Genomic DNA, 21,381 nt, shown 5'->3' on the forward strand with positions numbered 1-21,381 from the left:
CAATATATAAATAGCCGAAGCGAAGTGCCATCACCTTAGCCACTTTCTTTCTTAAGTTGTAACTCCGATCCGATCACGTCATCATTCCTCGTATCGGCTCGCTTTCCTTCCATTCTTTAGCTCTGACACGAACGCTCTCTCGCACTTCGTATCCTTAGAAAATTAATTGCTCTAAAAAAATGCTAAGCTTTAAGATCCTAACTTCCGCTCCAAAACACAAAAGAATTTTCTCACTCTCAAGACAAACACTCAAAAATTTGTTTCACTAAAACTCCAGCACTTTGTTGCCGTGAAAGAAAAAGAAAAGTGACTTTGCATAGAGTGAGTAATGGAAATGAAGGGAGAGGAAGAAATGATACTCTTACTGAAAACAACTCGATGCACTCCCTACCTTTTATAGGCTCAAAAAATGCATAGCATAATATGAATTCATGGAGAAGAAATCAGAATTAATGGATAAACATGAGGGGGACAGAATGCGTGAGCTGTGTGCATCATCACATATAGGTGAAGGTGTCAAATGGTGGTATGTTATAGGCTTGTGTTGTCAAATTTTGTTTGAGTAAATGGCTGGCGCGTGGCAACTGTACGTCGACGTAATTTCTGGCAAGAACACTAACACAGGTGTTGCAACGAAAATAATAACTCTTAGAGGAAGTAAAAGTGTTAGTTCTAATTTTAATAGTGTAGGATTTAACTCATAGAGCTATAGAAAGAATATAAGGGAGATGAATCATTATCCTAAAAATTATTAGGGACTCAATGATATAATTTAAGATCACTTTGAGTAAAGTTTAAGTTATCAAGAAACTAAGTGTTAACTAGATATTATTATAAAGTTACACATATATATATATATATATATATATATATATATATATATATATATATATATCTATCTCAATTAGCCAAACACGTAAACTTTTTTTTTTCTTTACTTTGCAACTATCCTTTTATTTTTTTGGAAGAAAATAATAATAATATTAAAAATATAATCATTTATATAAACACAAGGTACAAAGAACACATCAACTCAAGCTTAGTAGTGCATATCGCCCTTAAGTCGATAAATAACTAGCTAATTAAATGTTTAATCTACCCGGGTCTTACATCATGACTTTTATTCTATTTCAATCTATCTTCGATCTTTGGCTTTAAAAAAAGTTAGAAGAACAAAAAGGATATTTAATCACTTTCAAAAAAAAAGATATTTAATCTAAAAATTAATATTTGTCTTATTTAATAACTAGAGCAATCTTAACTTAATCCTGTGTCTTTCAAAAAACAAAAAAAAACTTAATCCTGTGTAGAACAAGTCATGACCTGCCTGCTGATGATTACCTTAATTATATATTTCGACCTTTTAGGCTGACCCGTCAACAATATCTATAACTTAGATACTTTAATTTAATATAATGCCATTGTTTTTTGGTTCTAATATACTGCCATTGTTAATTATAAGCATGCACCCGTAAAATATTAAAATTTGTTTTGCATTTACAAAATAATCTCTCTTGACTGAAAGTTACGGTCAGTGTACGTAGAATATAATCTATTACTTTTTGGTATTTACTTCATATTTCTTTTTGTTGTGGCGGCTTTGCAAGTTGTTCTAGTTCCCACATCGAAACAAATGGTACTGCTAAAAAAGTCAAAAGAGTTAGAACTTATTAAATTATGGCCGGATTTCTCTTAAATTTCATGAAGATCTACGTTAAGGCTCAGTTTTAGCTTTTTGATTCATGTTAAGCTGATAAATGCATTCGTGAAGTCACACCTGTGTTACCACTACTAAAAACACGGAATTTTTGACAGACAAATTCTGTCACAAAGTGTTAAATTTCGTCACAAAATTGTGTTATTTTAGTAGTGTGCCTATAAGGCTATAACGTCAAAACATGTTCACTTATAAGGGAAACTTAACCTCTCAATTCAAATTAATCTCACTAGGAGCACAGTACGGGAAAGGGGGAGAACTGAACCCACTTCAAATGTAGTGTGAATTCAAATCCGAAATCTCAGGGTCAACTGCTTACAGTAGGACTAATTTTGTTTTTGTTATTTTTCTAACAATAATAATTTTATTTCATAGTCAATAATTAATATTATCATCATTAGGAGATTATGTACCATAAAAAATCATTAGGAGATTATGTTTTAACCAAATGGACAGAGACAACGTAAGAAGCGTATTCTGAATACAGAGAGAAGATTCTTCGTTCTTGTGAATCAATGATCGATGGAGTCAATTCCAAATTGGACGATAATAATAAAAAGAGAATAAATTTAAAATTTATTGATGCTACAATTTGGGACGATCTATGTGGATATGCTCCTAAGGTCGCTAGATAGATGGATGGTGGCTGATATCTATAATTAAATTGCTATCATGCTCAAGTCAACAAGTTAGGAAATGAGAACGAGCAACAAAGGCTGCTGCGGAGCTTGAGAAATGTGATGAATATTATAGGACTCTATTTAGATTTAGTTAGTTTTTGAGAATTATTATGATATTATATTATGGTATTAGCTCACATTGTCCATTAATCATAAGATCGGGAATTCGATTATTGCCCATGAAAATGGAGTACATTTCCTGATCAACTGTTTGCCGCTTAGTGTAAGTATCTACGGCAAGATGATTAGTAACTGTTATCGACGATGATACTCTTATTTCGAAAAAAAAACTTATGTTCATTAAAAAAAAACTTAGGCTTCATCTAAGCTTCTTTCATTAGCTACTTTTTGTTGTCTTGATTCTAATCCTAATTAAGTGACTAAATTATGTCAGTGTGATTTGCAATTCTTGAAGTCATTTTTTAAGCAAGCTTGATATATTAATTAAGAAGAAGAAGCTGAAAGTATTGCTATTACATCCATCAAGCTGCATAAAAGGGAGAAGCCCCGAGAGGCCGTCCTCAATCCAAATAGAAGGTGTGGTAGGGAAGGGGAGCTAGAGGAAAGGGCGATGAAAGGGGGAATGATGCAGGTTGTGTGGTGCTAGAAGTGGAGGTTGGTGGTAGCTAGGATTGATAGGGGAAGAAGAGGAAAAGGATGACAAAGAAGGGGAATAGGGAAAAAAATTGATTGAATAGAATTTTGAGGGACTAAAATTAAAAGTGATGCGTATAAATTACAAGTGAACACTTTCCGATATCTGAATAGGATTGCTACTTTGTTGATAAGGTGAAAAATATGTTAAATATTTTTTATGACGTTATAACTCAAACAAAATTTTTCATTTGAAAAAACGAGAATATTTTCTTTCAGAAATCATTTGAGATTTGGGTGTATACGTCAGAGAGAAAAACATATTTAATCCAAATAATAAATACATTATATATCAACATAAGTTGTTAGAATATAAATATATTAAAAAAAAAAGAGGCATGAGCGCTGCAAGTTCTGGAGGCGTGGCTTTCCGACAGCCACCGGTTGGTGGGGTTCCGGTATCCTTCCGTGACAAGCTTCTAGGTGGGAAGATGGCGGCTCCAGCAAAAGAGACGGTGAACTTGATAGACCAAGGGAAGATGAGGATTGAACTGGTGGATGGAAATCGTATGCTTCCACAGGTGATCACGGACGCTGAGGTTATCAAGGAAATGTGCTCACCTTGGCAGGAGGCTCTGGTGGTGTCGTTGCTGGGTAAGAGGCTTGGGTACAAGACTATGAAGGCTCGGTTGTCATCAACATGGAGGTTATCTGGCGATTTTGACCTTTTGGATGTGGATAATGGGTTTTATATGGTGAAATTTGATATTGCTGCGGATCGGGCCAAGGTGATGGAGGGGGGACCTTGGATGGTTTTCGACCATTACCTGGCGGTGGCTACCTGGAATAAGGACTTCCTCTCGCCACATGCAAAGGTCTCAAAGACACTGGCATGGATTAGGATTCCTGGACTTAATGTCGTGTTTTACGACGAGAGCTACTTGTTAGGGGTGGCATCGGCGATAGGAAAACCAGTTAGAGTGGACACAAACACTCTCAGAGCCGAACGGGGGAAGTTTGCCCGGATTTGCATTGAGCTAGATCTCACGCTGCCTGTGATTGGTAAAATTTGTATTGAAGGGCATTGGCACAAGATTGAGTATGAGGGGCTCCATATTATATGTTCCAATTGTGGTTGTTATGGACATTGGAAGAAGGAGTGCTCAACGGCTCCTCTGGTTTTCATGCCGGCCCAGGTGGCGGCGCCGTCACAACCTCAGGGGAACTTGCCGCAAACCCTACCTGCTCCAGGGTCAGGTACGTTGTCTGAGGAAAGAGAGGGAGGAATTGCTATGATTCCGGAAACTGACATAATCATGACGGCGGAAGTTGAGGGGAATATTCCAAGCTGCTTAATGGTGGATGACGCAATAAGTGTGCAAAAATCAGCACTCCCCAATGATGGGGGGGACGGAATTCTGGGAGAATGGATGGTAGTTACAAGGAAAAAACAGATCCCAAAGAATCAGGAGTGGCCAATTAATATGAAAGATGGGAAAGACAGAAAGAAAGAGAAACAAAACCAGAAGGTGCGGGCCCCATTTCTGAATACTAGACAAAGTGGCTTTGATAGTTCACAAGCTAGCAAGGGGCGAGAACACGTGCAACAAAAAGGAGACCATGTGGGGCCGGCTCATGTTAAGGTGGCCGTGCAACAATTGGAGGAAAAGTTTAATGATAAAGTGTGGATCAAAAAGAGAAAGGAGGGACCCACGTTGGAAAATAAAAGTAATTCTAAAGCCCTAGACTTGAAATTTGTGGGGCCTACTAGTGCTTTTCATGTGGGAACCAATGGGAATTCTGCGGACGATGGGAAAAACGTTGGTGCCAAGGTCCGTGAGTATTTGAAGACTACTGGATCTAACGTTCACATGACAGGGGAGTCTTCATCCTTCTTGGCTAGTGCTCCTCAGGTAGTCATCTTCCAGGCTGGGGTTCAGGGTATGGAGGAGAGTACAAGGCCTCCTGACTTGCACCGTCCAGAGGATCAAGCTATAGGAGACTCAAAGATGGCTCTAGACAGGGAGCAGGGTATCGTGACTGACTTGAGTGTGGCTTCAAGTTAGGATTCAGCTGTGGGATACCTCTCTCTTGAATTAGTTTTTAATGACTGTACAAACTGATTTTTCTGTTTTGAGTTGGAATGTTCGCGGTGCGGCGAATGCGGTAACTAAGCGTCACATGAGAGAGATGGTGATGAAGCATAAACCAGAGATTTGTTTTATTCTTGAGACCCATGTCCAGTTTAGTAGGCTGGAAAATTTTTGGTTAAAGCAAGGTTACAGTGTTGTGGGAGTGGAGGAAGCCCAGGGGCAAGCAGGAGGAATTTGGGCTCTTGCTCGTAATGATGTTAGAGGGAATGTTTCAGTGGTTGCGTCCCATCGTCAGATTATTACTCTTAACATTACCTCTGGTCCACTCCTTTGGAAGTGCTCTGGTGTGTATGCCAGCCCAATTCCAGGTAATAGGCGCTTTATGTGGGATCATATGCGAGCCTTGGCTGGGAGTTTCTCAGAACCTTGGGTTATCCTGGGAGATTTTAATGATATAGCTCTTTCCACTGAGCAACGAGGGGGATTGTTCTCTCCCTCGCGTGCCCGCACTTTTGTGGATAATATGAATAGCTGTGGTTTGCTGGATCTTGGTTCCACAGGGTTGCAGTTCACCTGGTTTAGAAATAGTGTTGGAAGACCCCCTGTTCAGAAGAGACTCGATCGAGCTCTTGCATCCCTCTCTTGGCGCACGAGTTTCCCGGAAGGTGGGGTCGAGGTCCTATCCAGGTTGCATTCTGATCAGAGCCCTTTACTTCTGCGGTGTGGCAAAAAAGTGGAGAACCGTGGCCAGAGACCTTTTCGTTTTGAAGCGGCTTGGACCATGTGTAAGACCCGGATTTTCGGAACAAGTTAATTTCCGACTCACGCGTGGAATCAGTGTAAGTGTGACAGGAGTTTGATATTTGAGAAAGATTAATGAAGAAGAAAGTTCAGGAATTGCTCGAGGAATGTGGCGTTGTTTCTTTCGGAGCTAGTGCGAGTCGTCTGCACACCTGCCTTATGGCGAGCATGTCCAGAATAGGCTAATTTCGCTTTTAAAGCAATGTTTAGGCGATATTTCGAATTCTTGGAAAATTTAAAGATTCTCTTTATTTTTCCTTCGACCAGCATTTCATTTCGGAACTCTGGACTGTACGCACGATAGTATTTACTTTTCGGATGTCCGCCGACGCTAATTTCTTTGCTTCGAAACCTTAGTTTTGAGCGAAGGATGAAGACTTTTTCTATTCGGGACTTCTAACGAAGATTCCGTCCGCGTTGCCAGACTTGTTTCGACATTTCCAATCTTTCTTCTGTTGGAAGTTTTGTCGTCTGAGCATCACAGCAAAACATAGTTTTTCGGGACAGACTAACTTACACCGCTTTTGGCGTTTTGGATATCGTTTTTCCTAAATCTTAGATATTTGTTTTGAGTTCTGGAATTCTGACGCCAGAATCTCTCTTAGAATTCCACGGTGATCGTGCTGCAAAAATCGGAATCGCGAAATTTTCATTTTCCAGCGATTTCGCCTGCCTATAAATAGCTCAAAAAGCAAAAATTCCTTCATTTTCTTCCTATTGTGGCTGAATTTCGTGGAGAGCAAGGGGGGAGGAGATTTTCGCGAAAACTTGACCAATCTTCGCGCAGTTCGTCCCTACTTCTAGGTATCGAGGTAACTAACACGATTCCTACCTCTGATTGTTGTTTCTGTTGCGTATCTAAAGTCGTTTCTGTGCTCACAGTTTTGAGCTTTTTCTAAAATGGTTCGATTTCTTCGATTTCTTGGTTGGGTTATGTTCCTTACGTTCCCCTGAGTCTAAAACCTCTGTCAGTAAACGCTGATTGTGATCCAGTTGTCCAGGATCTGAAAAACTGTTTCAAAACCCTTTTTGTCTCACATTTCGAAACTTTATTGTCGAAAAGACTTAATCTGACTTCGTGCCTTTAGGATTTGTTGTCACGGATGTCATGAGGATCATTGCTGTCAAATTTGTTTTCAGAACTGATAACTTTGAAGTTTTGAGCCTTTATTTTGGACCAAAATGCCCCTGGATAGATGTATTTCGGCCCGATTGTCCGAAAATTGTTCCGACAGTTTCTTTGCCTTAGTTTTACCCTAAAACTACCTTGTGAATTGATTTGATCGAAGAAAAAGAGCCGAAGCCCTTTTCTCCTTATGGCCGTGGGCTATTTCCTAAGGGGGGGGAGTTTTTCGTTTTCGAAAACTTGTCCTTTCGTACCCGATTGTCGTATTCTGAAGCTTTAATGCTTTGTCTATCGTTTATGTATTGTTTTGCGATCGAACTAATCGATTTTGTTTGGTTTCTGCTTTGTTTTCCTCCGAGGTTCAGTTGAAGGAACTTTGGAATACTCAGAGCAATTGTTTGAGGAGAACTTTGTTTGCGAAGCTGGAACAGCTCGAGGTTAGGGCAACTTGCTATATTTAGCTATGATTGCATGATAGGCGTCGATAAATTCGACTTATGCTTTATCTGATGTTGTTTATGATGATGATTTATTGTTATGATTGTTTTCATAACTTATGATATTGATGATGTGTTGAATTGAGCGTTTTGACGCAACTTCGGAGTGGAGGTTCATTGACCTGGTGATCTTTGACATTTCGGGTTGGATGAACAACCCTAGGCAAGTCCGAATGTGGGGTTTGAGACTTAGCCATTTGTTGGGATTCGTTGGAATTCCTAGACTTTCCCCGGGAAATGTATTTTGGGTGGTTGATTTTTGGAAACTTAGAATGATAGAGCTTTCGAAAAATAAAGACTTGGGAAACTTAGACTTTGAGAAATAAACTCATAATTTGACTAATTTGAATTGAAATCATTTTTATTAACGTTTAAGCATAGGAGAACTGAAGGGGAAAAATATTTACGAAAGGCGGGGAAAAGTCGACCTTTGTTGTGGGTTTGGAGAGTTATCGGAATTGGGAAAGCCACTAAGGTGAGCTATGGTGATGATTGAAAGTCACCGAGTACGTTAGTACTCTTGGGTAGTGTTGTGGAGCCGTGTTGTATTGACCGACACCTAGTGATCTTGTTGTTTGGGCTGTGTTGTATTGACCGACACTAGACCCTCGTGTAATCTTGTTGGTAGAGTTGTGTTGTATTGACCGACACTAACTCTTGGGTTGTTTTGAGTTTGTGTCGGAGCAGTTTTTGACCATCGAGATTTGATGAGTCAGATGACTCAAGAAGTCATCAAGGGTGATCGCACTCCTTTCATAATTAATTGTCTTTTGTCGCCGAATCGACATATACCTTCAGGTACAGTATATCTATATACCTTCGGGTACAGTATATACCTTCGGGTACAGTATATCTATATACCTTCGGGTACAGTATATACCTTCGGGTACAGTATATCTATATACCTTCGGGTACAGTATATCTATATACCTTCGGGTACAGTATATACCTTCGGGTACAGTATATCTATATACCTTCGGGTACAGTATATACCTTCGGGTACAGTATATCTATATACCTTCGGGTACAGTATATCTATATACCTTCGGGTACAGTATATACCTTCGGGTAAAGTATATCTATATACCTTCGGGTACAGTATATATCTTCGGGTACAGTATATCTATATACCTTCGGGTACAGTATATCTATATACCTTCGGGTACAGTATATACCTTCGGGTACAGTATATCTATATACCTTCGGGTACAGTATATCTATATACCTTCGGGTACAGTATATACCTTCGGGTACAATATATCTATATACCTTCGGGTACAGTATATACCTTCGGGTACAGTATATCTATATACCTTCGGGTACAGTATATACCTTCGGGTACAGTATATCTATATACCTTCGGGTATAGTATATCTATATACCTTCGGGTACAGTATATACCTTCGGGTACAGCATGCCTTCGGGTAACTCGGGCATTCGTTGGAGGGAAAAGTCGACCCGCAGGGTTAGGACTGATCCGACTATGTCAAGGTTGTAAGTGACACCCGAGGGTTATGGTCGGCACAATGCTAGTGCTAGGACCGACTCGATCGTGCCCAGCCTATTTCTTCCGGAACCTTCTTAATTGACGTTGCATTGACATATCATGCACTCTAACTATATCTGTTGAGATATTGATGATTTGATGTTGATAAACATCGTTATGTGTTTTGATGATTGAATTGTATTAGGGAGTTGATACAATACATAACTTATATGTATATATACAACATATATATATACCCCCTTTATCGCATGTTGATTGTATATCTATTGTATTCTGTAAGTTGACCCTAGCACCTTGGCTTTGTTTGTATGTTTGTGTTTGGGCGGTTGGCCTGCTGCCAGGCGTCTGTCAGCCGGTTCGTGATGATTCGTTGTGCGGGAAAGACCCGGAGCGAAATGTCTATTACTGAAGCTTTCGACGAGGACCCGGACTTCATGGCTGATCGAGGGAGAGTCGATAATAGTAGTGTGGGATATGATTGGTTAGAGTCTTTTGAGTTGGTTGTCACTGTCATAGCTCTGATTCGTCTTACTTTTGGGACCGGGTAGGTTCCTGATATATGGCTTTTTGTGTGGTTCTCTTGCTGAGGATCACAGAGAGTCTGTCGGACTATAGGGGTCTTGGGTTGAGGCCATTTTGAGGCCGACTTTCTCTTGGATAGTGGTATATTTGATGCTTTTGCGTACAGTTCTGGTTTGTATATATTCGCCTACGGGCACGCTACCTTGGAGTCACTGCGTGTGCGCGTGACGGGATAGTGCAGCAGAGGCTGTACCTTTGTATATGTTGTTTATCGGTTAGTTTAGTTGTTGGGCTTTGTCTTTATTTCTTTATTGCTTTTATTAAAAGGAAACAATCAAAAAAAAAATTACCTGTTTTCCGCGTAAAGTTTATTTTTGGTTATTAAAGTGACACCTGGAAATCGGGGTGTTACATTGTGGTATCAGAGCTTAGTCGAGTCTTTTGGGAGTCTTTGGGGAATAGGTCTTCTGTGCTAGGTTGTGTGACTCTGCAAAGAGTGAAAATTGATTGTCTGCAGAGCGATTTTCGCTCTAATTGCTTGCGTTACTACTCAATCGGATTGAGTGGTTTGTCTAGTGCTACCGTATGGTTAGTACTAATCGGACGTTCGATGGGATATAGGATGGTGGATCTTAACCGGATGGCGGAGGCTACACGTGAGCATCATCAACGACTGATGGCGACAGCAATGTATCAACAAAGAGGAATGAACCGAACTGGAGCTGGGGGACGAATGAGGTTAGGTTCCCAAGGCTACAACGGAAGGAAGAGCTACCATAAGTGGGGACCATATCAGCGTTCCGAGGGAAGAAATCTTATCTCAAGAGAGTACAAACCGACGACTGCTGATACTGGGGGGAAGCCAGTTGGTGACAAAGGAGTGACATGTTTTCGTTGCAGAAAGTTTGGGCATTTTGCTAACAAATGCTCAGTGATTGGACGGAGATGCTTCAACTGTAACCGAGAGGGGCATCTAGCTGTGAACTGCAAGACCAAAGAAAGTCTATGCTTCAATTGCAACCAACCGGGACATTTCTCCCAAGATTGCAAGGCACTCAGGGGCGAATCATCAGGGAATGTTGGGAAAGGAAAACAACTTGCTCCAGAGGAAAGGATTCATGCCAAGGAGGGCAAGAGCTGAGGAGTTGAACGAGGAAGAACGTGGGAACGATGTAGGACCTTATTCGAGGTTGCTCGTGATTTAACTATAGAAGTTACACGAGGTTGGGAATAGCACACTAAGTCTAGAAAGTAGTCTTCCACCGATGCGTTTATGAGGAAGCTAGTAGTTGAAGAACGAATCTTAGGGAGATTCCGTATGGGTAGTATACGTGTTATGTTGAGGGTGTGTAGTTCCGTAGCGGGATCCTTAAAGGATTTAGTATCAGGATATTTGTGACTACTGGAGGATAGGAGCTCATTGACTGTTCCAGTGGGTTTTTCTAAATTTCCACCTTCGATGTATTAGGCCTGATCAACCTAATATTGAGGGGGTGATATTCGGAATCACAGCTGGTTATGGACTTTGATAGAAGGATGTGTAAGATGAATTTGAATTGATTGAGGATTAGTCGGATTTGGGAGGAAAGTTCGTGTTAAGCACTTGATTGTGAAAGATTAAGATTTAAATCTTTGGAATTCGATGAGTGTCGTATAGACATTGATTGGTTAGTTCGTGTGATTACTCCAAGTAGAGGTAGACTAAGTCAAGAGGTTTAATGCCGGAAAAGTATTAAGTAGTTTCTCGGAAGTTATGAAGTCATAGGTTATGTGATTACTGAGTGGAATTGTTAGAGACTAAATAAGTTGAATGTAATCAGGTTTTAGATGATAGCTTGATGGTAGCGAGATTGAGAAGAATTAACTCTGAACTAGATTGTTATAGTCGAGTTCGAGGAATAAGTTTTGCTAAGCGTTGGATTAATATGTGGAGACATTATAGTCTTAAGAGATGAATTTTCGCTTGAAAAGTGTTGAATTAATGATTAAGTTGGAGAAAGAAAGTTTTAGCATAAGTTGAATACTTGAGGTTGTTGATATGGATTCCAAAGAAATATGCTAAGATTACTAAATGAGATTTACTAAGTTGGATTGAAATCTTAGGGTTAAGATTGAATCTTGAGAGTCGAGAATAGCGTACGAATAGGAGATCTTATGGTTGTAGGTGTGACAATAGGAGTTGAATCTTAGAAGATTGAAGACCTGAAGGTGAGCTTCGGGTTAAGACCATTGAGGTATAATATAAGAGAGATCTTGAAGTAAAGGAATTCTGGGTTGTGTGGAGTGTTAAGGTTGGTGATCGATTGATGTTGATTATGAGGTTGCGGACATAATGACCATGTGACAAGATTTGAATGATGTTAGCATAATAAGTTGTGAATGTGAAAGCATGACGCCACTGGTCAGGTCGTTTGGGTAAGTGAAGGAGTTATAGTTTTTAAGAAACGGATATTCATTTAAGAAGTATTGAAGGATTAAAGGTCACTAGAGGACCAAACTTGGTGAAGGTTTAGGTTTTAAATCTATGAATGTCTGTCTAAGGTGTGTAAGACTCGAAGGTTGTCAGAATTTGATTGAGAGATTAAGAAGTTGATTGACGAGATGGTGATTGAGTCACAAAAAGGAAGGTGTTAGTATTAAGATGAATACCTGAGGTTGTTATATTTTGACGAGTTTCGTAGAGTATAAGAGTCAATGGGACTTTGTTATGGATTTTGATGATGCATATTACGGGTAACAAGTGAATTTTACTAAAGTTGAATGAGAATCCTAGGGCTAAGGTTGACCTAGTGAGCTGAGATTCATGTACACATAAGAGATTTAGTGGTGTTAGCGGCTACGATAACAGTTAAATCTCAGAATGTTGAAGGATCGGATGATAAAATGGCTAGTTAAGTCCCTTGAGGTATAGTTATGATTTAATCTTCTAGAGGATAAGTCTCGATTTGTGCGAAGTGTTAGGGATTTCAGTAAGTGTAAATAGGTTTGAGTGAGGGAAGTTTTGAGGAAGAAGACGATAATAATGGATTGTTAGGTATTAAGAGGAGGATTATCTTATAAGTTGTTGATAAATTGATGTTGAAGGGGATAAGATTAGTGAAGGACAAAAATAAGGACATAAGTCGAGCTTTAATTCGAATAGTGACTAAGTAGAAGTGTGATTTCTTGGTGTGTGTAAAGATAGTTACGAAGTTAGAGGTGTTTTAATGGACTAGCGGTTTCCAAGGGGGAGGATTCGTCTAGGAGTTATCGAACGAACAAGTGGAGTTTTGGACTGTAGATGAAGATCACGAGGACAAGTTGAGTATCTACTTTGAGATGACAGAGAGGCACCGAGTTTAAGAAGGATTTCGGATGACCGACAGTAAAAAAAAAACAAGTGGCTAAGATTGAGCGACTACACGGAGTGCCAACCGGTATCATTTCAAGCAGAGATCCGACGCAAGTGATCGAGCCAGACGACATGAAGTTGAATGATGGTTTGTCTTTTGAGACACCGATAGTTAGCAGTGGGGATAGAAGAGTGAAACAGTTAAGGGGAAAACAGCTTGCTTAAGTAAAGGTTATGAGGAACAATGACACGGGCAATGCTACATGGGAATTGGAAGACCAAATCAAGGAACTGTATTTCGTAATTTTCTCAGAACTCTGAGTTTCGAGGACGAAACTTTCTTTTTGGAGGGGAGTATTGTAAGACCCGGATTTTCGGAACAAGTTAATTTCCGACTCACGCGTGGAATCAGTGTAAGTGTGACAGGAGTTTGATATTTGAGAAAGATTAATGAAGAAGAAAGTTCAGGAATTGCTCGAGGAATGTGGCGTTGTTTCTTTCGGAGCTAGTGCGAGTCGTCTGCACACCTGCCTTATGGCGAGCATGTCCAGAATAGGCTAATTTCGCTTTTAAAGCAATGTTTAGGCGATATTTCGAATTCTTGGAAAATTTAAAGATTCTCTTTATTTTTCCTTCGACCAGCATTTCATTTCGGAACTCTGGACTGTACGCACGATAGTATTTACTTTTCGGATGTCCGCCGACGCTAATTTCTTTGCTTCGAAACCTTAGTTTTGAGCGAAGGATGAAGACTTTTTCTATTCGGGACTTCTAACGAAGATTCCGTCCGCGTTGCCAGACTAGTTTCGACATTTCCAATCTTTCTTCTGTTGGAAGTTTTGTCGTCTGAGCATCACAGCAAAACGTAGTTTTTCGGGACAGACTAACTTACACCGCTTTTGGCGTTTTGGATATCGTTTTTCCTAAATCTTAGATATTTGTTTTGAGTTCTGGAATTCTGACGCCAGAATCTCTCTTAGAATTCCACGGTGATCGTGCTGCAAAAATCGGAATCGCGAAATTTTCATTTTCCAGCGATTTCGCCTGCCTATAAATAGCTCAAAAAGCAAAAATTCATTCATTTTCTTCCTATTGTGGCTGAATTTCGTGGAGAGCAAGGGGGGAGGAGATTTTCGCGAAAACTTGACCAATCTTCGCGCAGTTCGTCCCTACTTCTAGGTATCGAGGTAACTAACATGATTCCTACCTCTGATTGTTGTTTCTGTTGCGTTTCTAAAGTCGTTTCTGTGCTCACAGTTTTGAGCTTTTTCTAAAATGGTTCGATTTCTTCGATTTCTTGGTTGGGTTATGTTCCTTACGTTCCCCTGAGTCTAAAACCTCTGTCAGTAAACGCTGATTGTGATCCAGTTGTCCAGGATCTGAAAAACTGTTTCAAAACCCTTTTTGTCTCACATTTCGAAACTTTATTGTCGAAAAGACTTAATCTGACTTCGTGCCTTTAGGATTTGTTGTCACGGATGTCATGAGGATCATTGCTGTCAAATTTGTTTTCAGAACTGATAACTTTGAAGTTTTGAGCCTTTATTTTGGACCAAAATGCCCCTGGATAGATGTATTTCGGCCCGATTGTCCGAAAATTGTTCCGACAGTTTCTTTGCCTTAGTTTTACCCTAAAACTACCTTGTGAATTGATTTGATCGAAGAAAAAGAGCCGAAGCCCTTTTCTCCTTATGGCCGTGGGCTATTTCCTAAGGGGGGGGAGTTTTTCGTTTTCGAAAACTTGTCCTTTCGTACCCGATTGTCGTATTCTGAAGCTTTAATGCTTTGTCTATCGTTTATGTATTGTTTTGCGATCGAACTAATCGATTTTGTTTGGTTTCTGCTTTGTTTTCCTCCGAGGTTCAGTTGAAGGAACTTTGGAATACTCAGAGCAATTGTTTGAGGAGAACTTTGTTTGCGAAGCTGGAACAGCTCGAGGTTAGGGCAACTTGCTATATTTAGCTATGATTGCATGATAGGCGTCGATAAATTCGACTTATGCTTTATCTGATGTTGTTTATGATGATGATTTATTGTTATGATTGTTTTCATAACTTATGATATTGATGATGTGTTGAATTGAGCGTTTTGACGCAACTTCGGAGTGGAGGTTCATTGACCTGGTGATCTTTGACATTTCGGGTTGGATGAACAACCCTAGGCAAGTCCGAATGTGGGGTTTGAGACTTAGCCATTTGTTGGGATTCGTTGGAATTCCTAGACTTTCCCCGGGAAATGTATTTTGGGTGGTTGATTTTTGGAAACTTAGAATGATAGAGCTTTCGAAAAATAAAGACTTGGGAAACTTAGACTTTGAGAAATAAACTCATAATTTGACTAATTTGAATTGAAATCATTTTTATTAACGTTTAAGCATAGGAGAACTGAAGGGGAAAAATATTTACGAAAGGCGGGGAAAAGTCGACCTTTGTTGTGGGTTTGGAGAGTTATCGGAATTGGGAAAGCCACTAAGGTGAGCTATGGTGATGATTGAAAGTCACCGAGTACGTTAGTACTCTTGGGTAGTGTTGTGGAGCCGTGTTGTATTGACCGACACCTAGTGATCTTGTTGTTTGGGCTGTGTTGTATTGACCGACACTAGACCCTCGTGTAATCTTGTTGGTAGAGTTGTGTTGTATTGACCGACACTAACTCTTGGGTTGTTTTGAGTTTGTGTCGGAGCAGTTTTTGACCATCGAGATTTGATGAGTCAGATGACTCAAGAAGTCATCAAGGGTGATCGCACTCCTTTCATAATTAATTGTCTTTTGTCGCCGAATCGACATATACCTTCAGGTACAGTATATCTATATACCTTCGGGTACAGTATATACCTTCGGGTACAGTATATCTATATACCTTCGGGTACAGTATATACCTTCGGGTACAGTATATCTATATACCTTCGGGTACAGTATATCTATATACCTTCGGGTACAGTATATACCTTCGGGTACAGTATATCTATATACCTTCGGGTACAGTATATACCTTCGGGTACAGTATATCTATATACCTTCGGGTACAGTATATACCTTCGGGTACAGTATATCTATATACCTTCGGGTACAGTATATATCTTCGGGTACAGTATATCTATATACCTTCGGGTACAGTATATCTATATACCTTCGGGTACAGTATATACCTTCGGGTACAGTATATCTATATACCTTCGGGTACAGTATATCTATATACCTTCGGGTACAGTATATACCTTCGGGTACAGTATATCTATATACCTTCGGGTACAGTATATACCTTCGGGTACAGTATATCTATATACCTTCGGGTACAGTATATACCTTCGGGTACAGTATATCTATATACCTTCGGGTATAGTATATCTATATACCTTCGGGTACAGTATATACCTTCGGGTACAGCATGCCTTCGGGTAACTCGGGCATTCGTTGGAGGGAAAAGTCGACCCGTAGGGTTAGGACTGATCCGACTATGTCAAGGTTGTAAGTGACACCCGAGGGTTATGGTCGGCACAATGCTAGTGCTAGGACCGACTCGATCGTGCCCAGCCTATTTCTTCCGGAACCTTCTTAATTGACGTTGCATTGACATATCATGCACTCTAACTATATCTGTTGAGATATTGATGATTTGATGTTGATAAACATCGTTATGTGTTTTGATGATTGAATTGTATTAGGGAGTTGATACAATACATAACTTATATGTATATATACAACATATATATATACCCCCTTTATCGCATGTTGATTGTATATCTATTGTATTCTGTAAGTTGACCCTAGCACCTTGGCTTTGTTTGTATGTTTGTGTTTGGGCGGTTGGCCTGCTGCCAGGCGTCTGTCAGCCGGTTCGTGATGATTCGTTGTGCGGGAAAGACCCGGAGCGAAATGTCTATTACTGAAGCTTTCGACGAGGACCCGGACTTCATGGCTGATCGAGGGAGAGTCGATAATAGTAGTGTGGGATATGGGTGGTTAGAGTCTTTTGAGTTGGTTGTCACTGTCATAGCTCTGATTCGTCTTACTTTTGGGACCGGGTAGGTTCCCGATATATGGCTTTTTGTGTGGTTCTCTTGCTGAGGATCACAGAGAGTCTGTCGGACTATAGGGGTCTTGGGTTGAGGCCATTTTGAGGCCGACTTTCTCTTGGATAGTGGTATATTTGATGCTTTTGCGTACAGTTCTGGTTTGTATATATTCGCCTACGGGCACGCTACCTTGGAGTCACTGCGTGTGCGCGTGACGGGATAGTGCAGCAGAGGCTGTACCTTTGTATATGTTGTTTATCGGTTAGTTTAGTTGTTGGGCTTTGTCTTTATTTCTTTATTGCTTTTATTAAAAGGAAACAATCAAAAAAAAAATTACCTGTTTTCCGCGTAAAGTTTATTTTTGGTTATTAAAGTGACACCTGGAAATCGGGGTGTTACACCATGCATCCTCTCTACAAGTCTGTTGTCCATGATGCGTGGAACAAGGGCAGCCCGAACATACAGGAAGCTTTGTATGAGGTTAGAAGGGATTCCCTAGAATTTAATAGAAAAACTTTTGGGAACATTTTTAGGAGGAAAAGGCATATGGAAAACTGTATCGCCTCTATCCAGCAACGTCTTGAGCATGTAGATTCTGTGGCTCTCCACCTTCAGCATGAGAAGCTAAGGAAGGAGCTTAGTGATATCTTAGCGCAGGAAGAGATGCTTTGGTTCCAGAAATCCAGGGAGAAATGGGTAAAATTTGGTGACAGGAATACCAAATTTTTTCATGCTCAAACCGTCATTAGAAGGAAGCGGAATCGCATTACGAGGTTGGTGATGGCAGATGGGAATAGGTGTGAGGATGATGATACTCTCAAGGCAGGTGCTGTTGCATTTTTTAAAAATCTTTTTGCAGAAACCGTGGAGATTGATACCACTTGTCTGCCCACGCCTAATCTTCCGGTCCTCTCAGAGGGGCACTTCCCTTCTCTTATTTGTGAGGTAACTAGAGATGAGGTGTTGTCTGCTCTCCAACAGATGGGATCTTATAAAGCGCCAGGTCCAGATGGTTTTCCTGCCGCTTTTTACAAGAAGTATTGGGATGTTGTTGGGGAGGATGTATTTTTATACATTAAAAATGTTTTTGAAACTCAACAGGTGGATAGAGCTTTGGGGGAGACCATGGTAGTGCTGATCCCGAAGGTGGATTGTCCTATCTCTTATAAGGACTTCAGGCCTATCAGCTTGTGCAATGTCCTTTACAAATTAATTACCAAAATCCTTGTTAATCGCATAAGACCTGTATTGAGTGATATTGTGAGCCCCATGCAGAGTAGTTTCATTCCTAGGAGATGTACGAGTGATAATGCTATTGCTCTTCAAGAAATTGTCTATCACCAGAGAAAGGTGAGAAAGAAAGGAGGTAACTTGGTTTTCAAGCTTGATCTTGAGAAGGCCTATGATCGGGTTGATTGGCGTTTCTCGAGGGAAACATTGGTGGCCTTTGGGTTCCCTCTCTCTGTTGTTACTCTAATTATGAACTGTGTGACGGCATCCCACCTTTCGATTTTGTGGAATGGGGAAAGGATTTCCCCATTTGCAGCTAAGAGAGGGCTTAGGCAGGGTGATCCGCTGTCTCCCTATTTGTTTGTCCTGTGCATGGAGCGGTTGAGCTCGGCTATCTCCACAGCAGTGCTAGAGGGTAGATGGGACCCCGTTTGTACGGTGCGTAATGGTCCAGGGTTGTCCCACCTCTTCTTTGCCGACGACGTCCTCTTGTTTGTCAAAGCTAGGAATAATCAGGTGCGTTTGTTAAAAGAGCTTTTGGATTCTTTCTGTACAGCTTCGGGTCTAAAGGTGAGTGAGGCTAAGTCCAAAATTCTGGGTTGCAATGGGCTTACGAATCAGAAGAAAGCTAGGATTGCTGGGATTGCAGGCTTCCAATTCACGGCAGATATTGGTAAATACCTGGGGTTCCCTATTTTCCAACGTCGTGTGACTGCTAGGGATTTTGATTATATCTTCGATAGGATTAATTCCAGGTTGGCTGACTGGAAGTGCAAGCTGCTTAATAGGGCAGGGCGATTTACTCTTGCTCAATCTGTTATTTCCGCCATGCCGGCGTACTGCATGAGTCAGGTGTGGCTGCCGCAGGGTGTGTGTGATAGATTGGATTCGGTGATCAAGAATTTTATTTGGAAAGACAGGCATGGGCGTGGGCTGCACTTAGTTAGTTGGGACCGGGTTGCCAGACCGAAACGTATGGGAGGTTTGGGCTTGAGGAAGGCTAGAGATCATAATGTTGCATTATTGGGGAAGCATGTTTGGCAGATGGTCTCTCTTCAGGAGAAGCCGTGGGTGACTATTCTTCAAGCTAATTATTTTCCGAATGGTTCTTTTCTTGCTGCTCAGGACAGTGTTGGCTCTCCGGTTTGGAAAGCGTTTCTTAAGGCGCGGAATGTGTTGCTTCATGGGTTCGAGTTCAAGGTTGGGAATGGGGCGTCGTCGTTTTGGTATGAGCCTTGGTGTACAACGCTTCCTCTGTGCCAGGAAGTCCCATACGTCGATATTCATGATTCCGAGCTCCGTGTGCGAGATGTTTGGGAGAATGGGGCCTGGCGTTTGGAGCGGTTGTGGACCATGATCCCGGAGTCGATTGCTGATTGTATCAAGAATTTAACAGTGCGCCTTAATTCTCATGTTGGGGATGGGGTTCGTTGGAAGAGCCATATTTCAGGGATCTACTCTACTGCATCGGGGTACTACTGGATTATGCAACAGACTAGGGAAGAAGACGCTGGGATGGCTCTTGTTGAGGATTCTTGGAACTGGATTTGGCGGCTGAAAGCTCCTTTCAAGTGCATCATGTTTGTTTGGTTGGCTTCCCAGGAGGCTCTTCCAACTAATGATTGCAGGCACAGGAGAGGAATGGCTTTAAGTGTGGAGTGTGTGATTTGTAATGCCAGTGTGGAGTCCTCTCTCCATTGTCTTCGAGATTGCATTCAGGCGAAGGGAATTTGGAATGCCATGGGTTTTGACACTCAGGGTGCCATGTTTGGGAGTGGTGATGTGAAAGGGTGGCTCCGGCAGTTGTTGAAGGAGGATAATCCCGTTGTCATGGCGACTTTGTGGTGGGTTTGGAGGGCTCGGAATGTTAGGTGCTTTGAAGGGACGGTAATTCCGTCGCAGGTCTTGGGGACTAACGTGGCTGCTATGGTACACGACATTAAGCGTGCCTTTGATGCTCCTACGGATTCAACCAGGTCGTCGACGAGGATGGTTCAATGGACAGTAGAATTGCCAAATTGTGTGGTTTTGAACGTGGATGGCAGCGTTCGTGGGACTCCACAGCGTGGTGGTTTTGGAGGTTGCCTTCGCTGTAGTGACGGTATGTGGATTGGGGGTTTCTATGGGTTTTTTAATGACAGCTGCATTCTGCAGTTAGAGCTTCTTGGGTTATTCCATGGTCTTTCTCTAGCTTGGAATGGGGGATATCGTCGAGTGGAGTGTCAATCGGACTCCCAACTGGCTGTGAAGCTTATCAACTCGGTGCCTCCTTCGGGTCATCTCTATGCATCATTGGTATGGGATATTAAAGACCTCTTGAGTAGAGATTGGGTTGTCAACTTTCGGCATACGCTGCGAGAGGGTAATGCTTGTGCGGATCTATTGGCTAAGCATGGGGCGGAGCAAGATCAGGATCTAGTTCTGTGTGAGTTCCCGCTGGCGGGTTTAGGTGCTCTTTTACAAGCTGATGCGTGGGGTGTCTCCTATGTGAGACCGTAGTTTTTTCTTTCTTTTAGACAATGTACCAAAAAAAGAATATAAATATATTTTTCAGTAAATTATTAAACTTACTCCCCTTTTATATATTTATCTCATTGATTATAATCCCTAAACTAATGAATTATTGAATTTGGTCTTCAAGTTATTTTTATGGCATTTCACGGCAGTCGGCACTAATATATTTTATGGCAGTTTTTGTACATTAATGATTTTTTTTTGAAACAAACATTAGTGATTTTTAAACAAAAACACATTTAACCCCTTATGTATTATCGTTAACCCTGCTCGTAGCTCTTGCTAATGTGGAAGTCTGTAAGGTGAGTGACTAAGTAAACACAAATTTTCATTTCGTTAGCTGCTACCTGATAGGAACCAGCTGGTGTTGACCGACAATTTTGATCCATTCGTAGATCAAGATGGATTGTAGATATTATTTAAGCTTACATCAGACAATAGAAAGATTTTTCAAACAAAGTATATCCAATACAAGGTTTTTAGTTCTTATTTCTGAGTTAAGAATTAATTTTTTCTCTCTCATTCATTAAATACTAATTTAATTTAAGTAGTGAAATTAATATTTAAATTTAAATCAAAATTATATTGAAATAAAAAATAATAATATAATGGTATTGTGGGACTAAATAAATAGTGCTAAAAACTACTACTAAGAACACATGGTTGAAGTAAAATCAGCAAAGAGTAGCTTAAGCACATGTGACAGTATGAGTACACATGAATAGTGCTAAGAAACTACTCCCTCCGTTCCTAT

The 21,381-nt window shown here is 40.8% G+C and overlaps 1 protein-coding gene across 1 annotated transcript; it reads left to right on the top strand.

Annotated features, from left to right (window-relative positions):
• The first annotated feature begins 5,097 nt into the window (after positions 1 to 5,097).
• LOC130739881 (uncharacterized) lies at positions 5,098 to 20,612 on the top strand. The gene is made up of 2 exons (XM_057592341.1): positions 5,098 to 5,771; positions 17,417 to 20,612. The coding sequence occupies exons 1-2, from the start codon at positions 5,098 to 5,100 to the stop codon at positions 20,610 to 20,612; spliced, it is 3,870 nt and encodes a 1,289-aa protein (XP_057448324.1).
• Positions 20,613 to 21,381: the final 769 nt, after the last annotated feature.

The sequence above is a fragment of the Lotus japonicus genome, chromosome 1, assembly GCF_012489685.1.
Source record: "Lotus japonicus ecotype B-129 chromosome 1, LjGifu_v1.2".
NCBI classification, from domain to species: Eukaryota; Viridiplantae; Streptophyta; class Magnoliopsida; order Fabales; family Fabaceae; genus Lotus; species Lotus japonicus.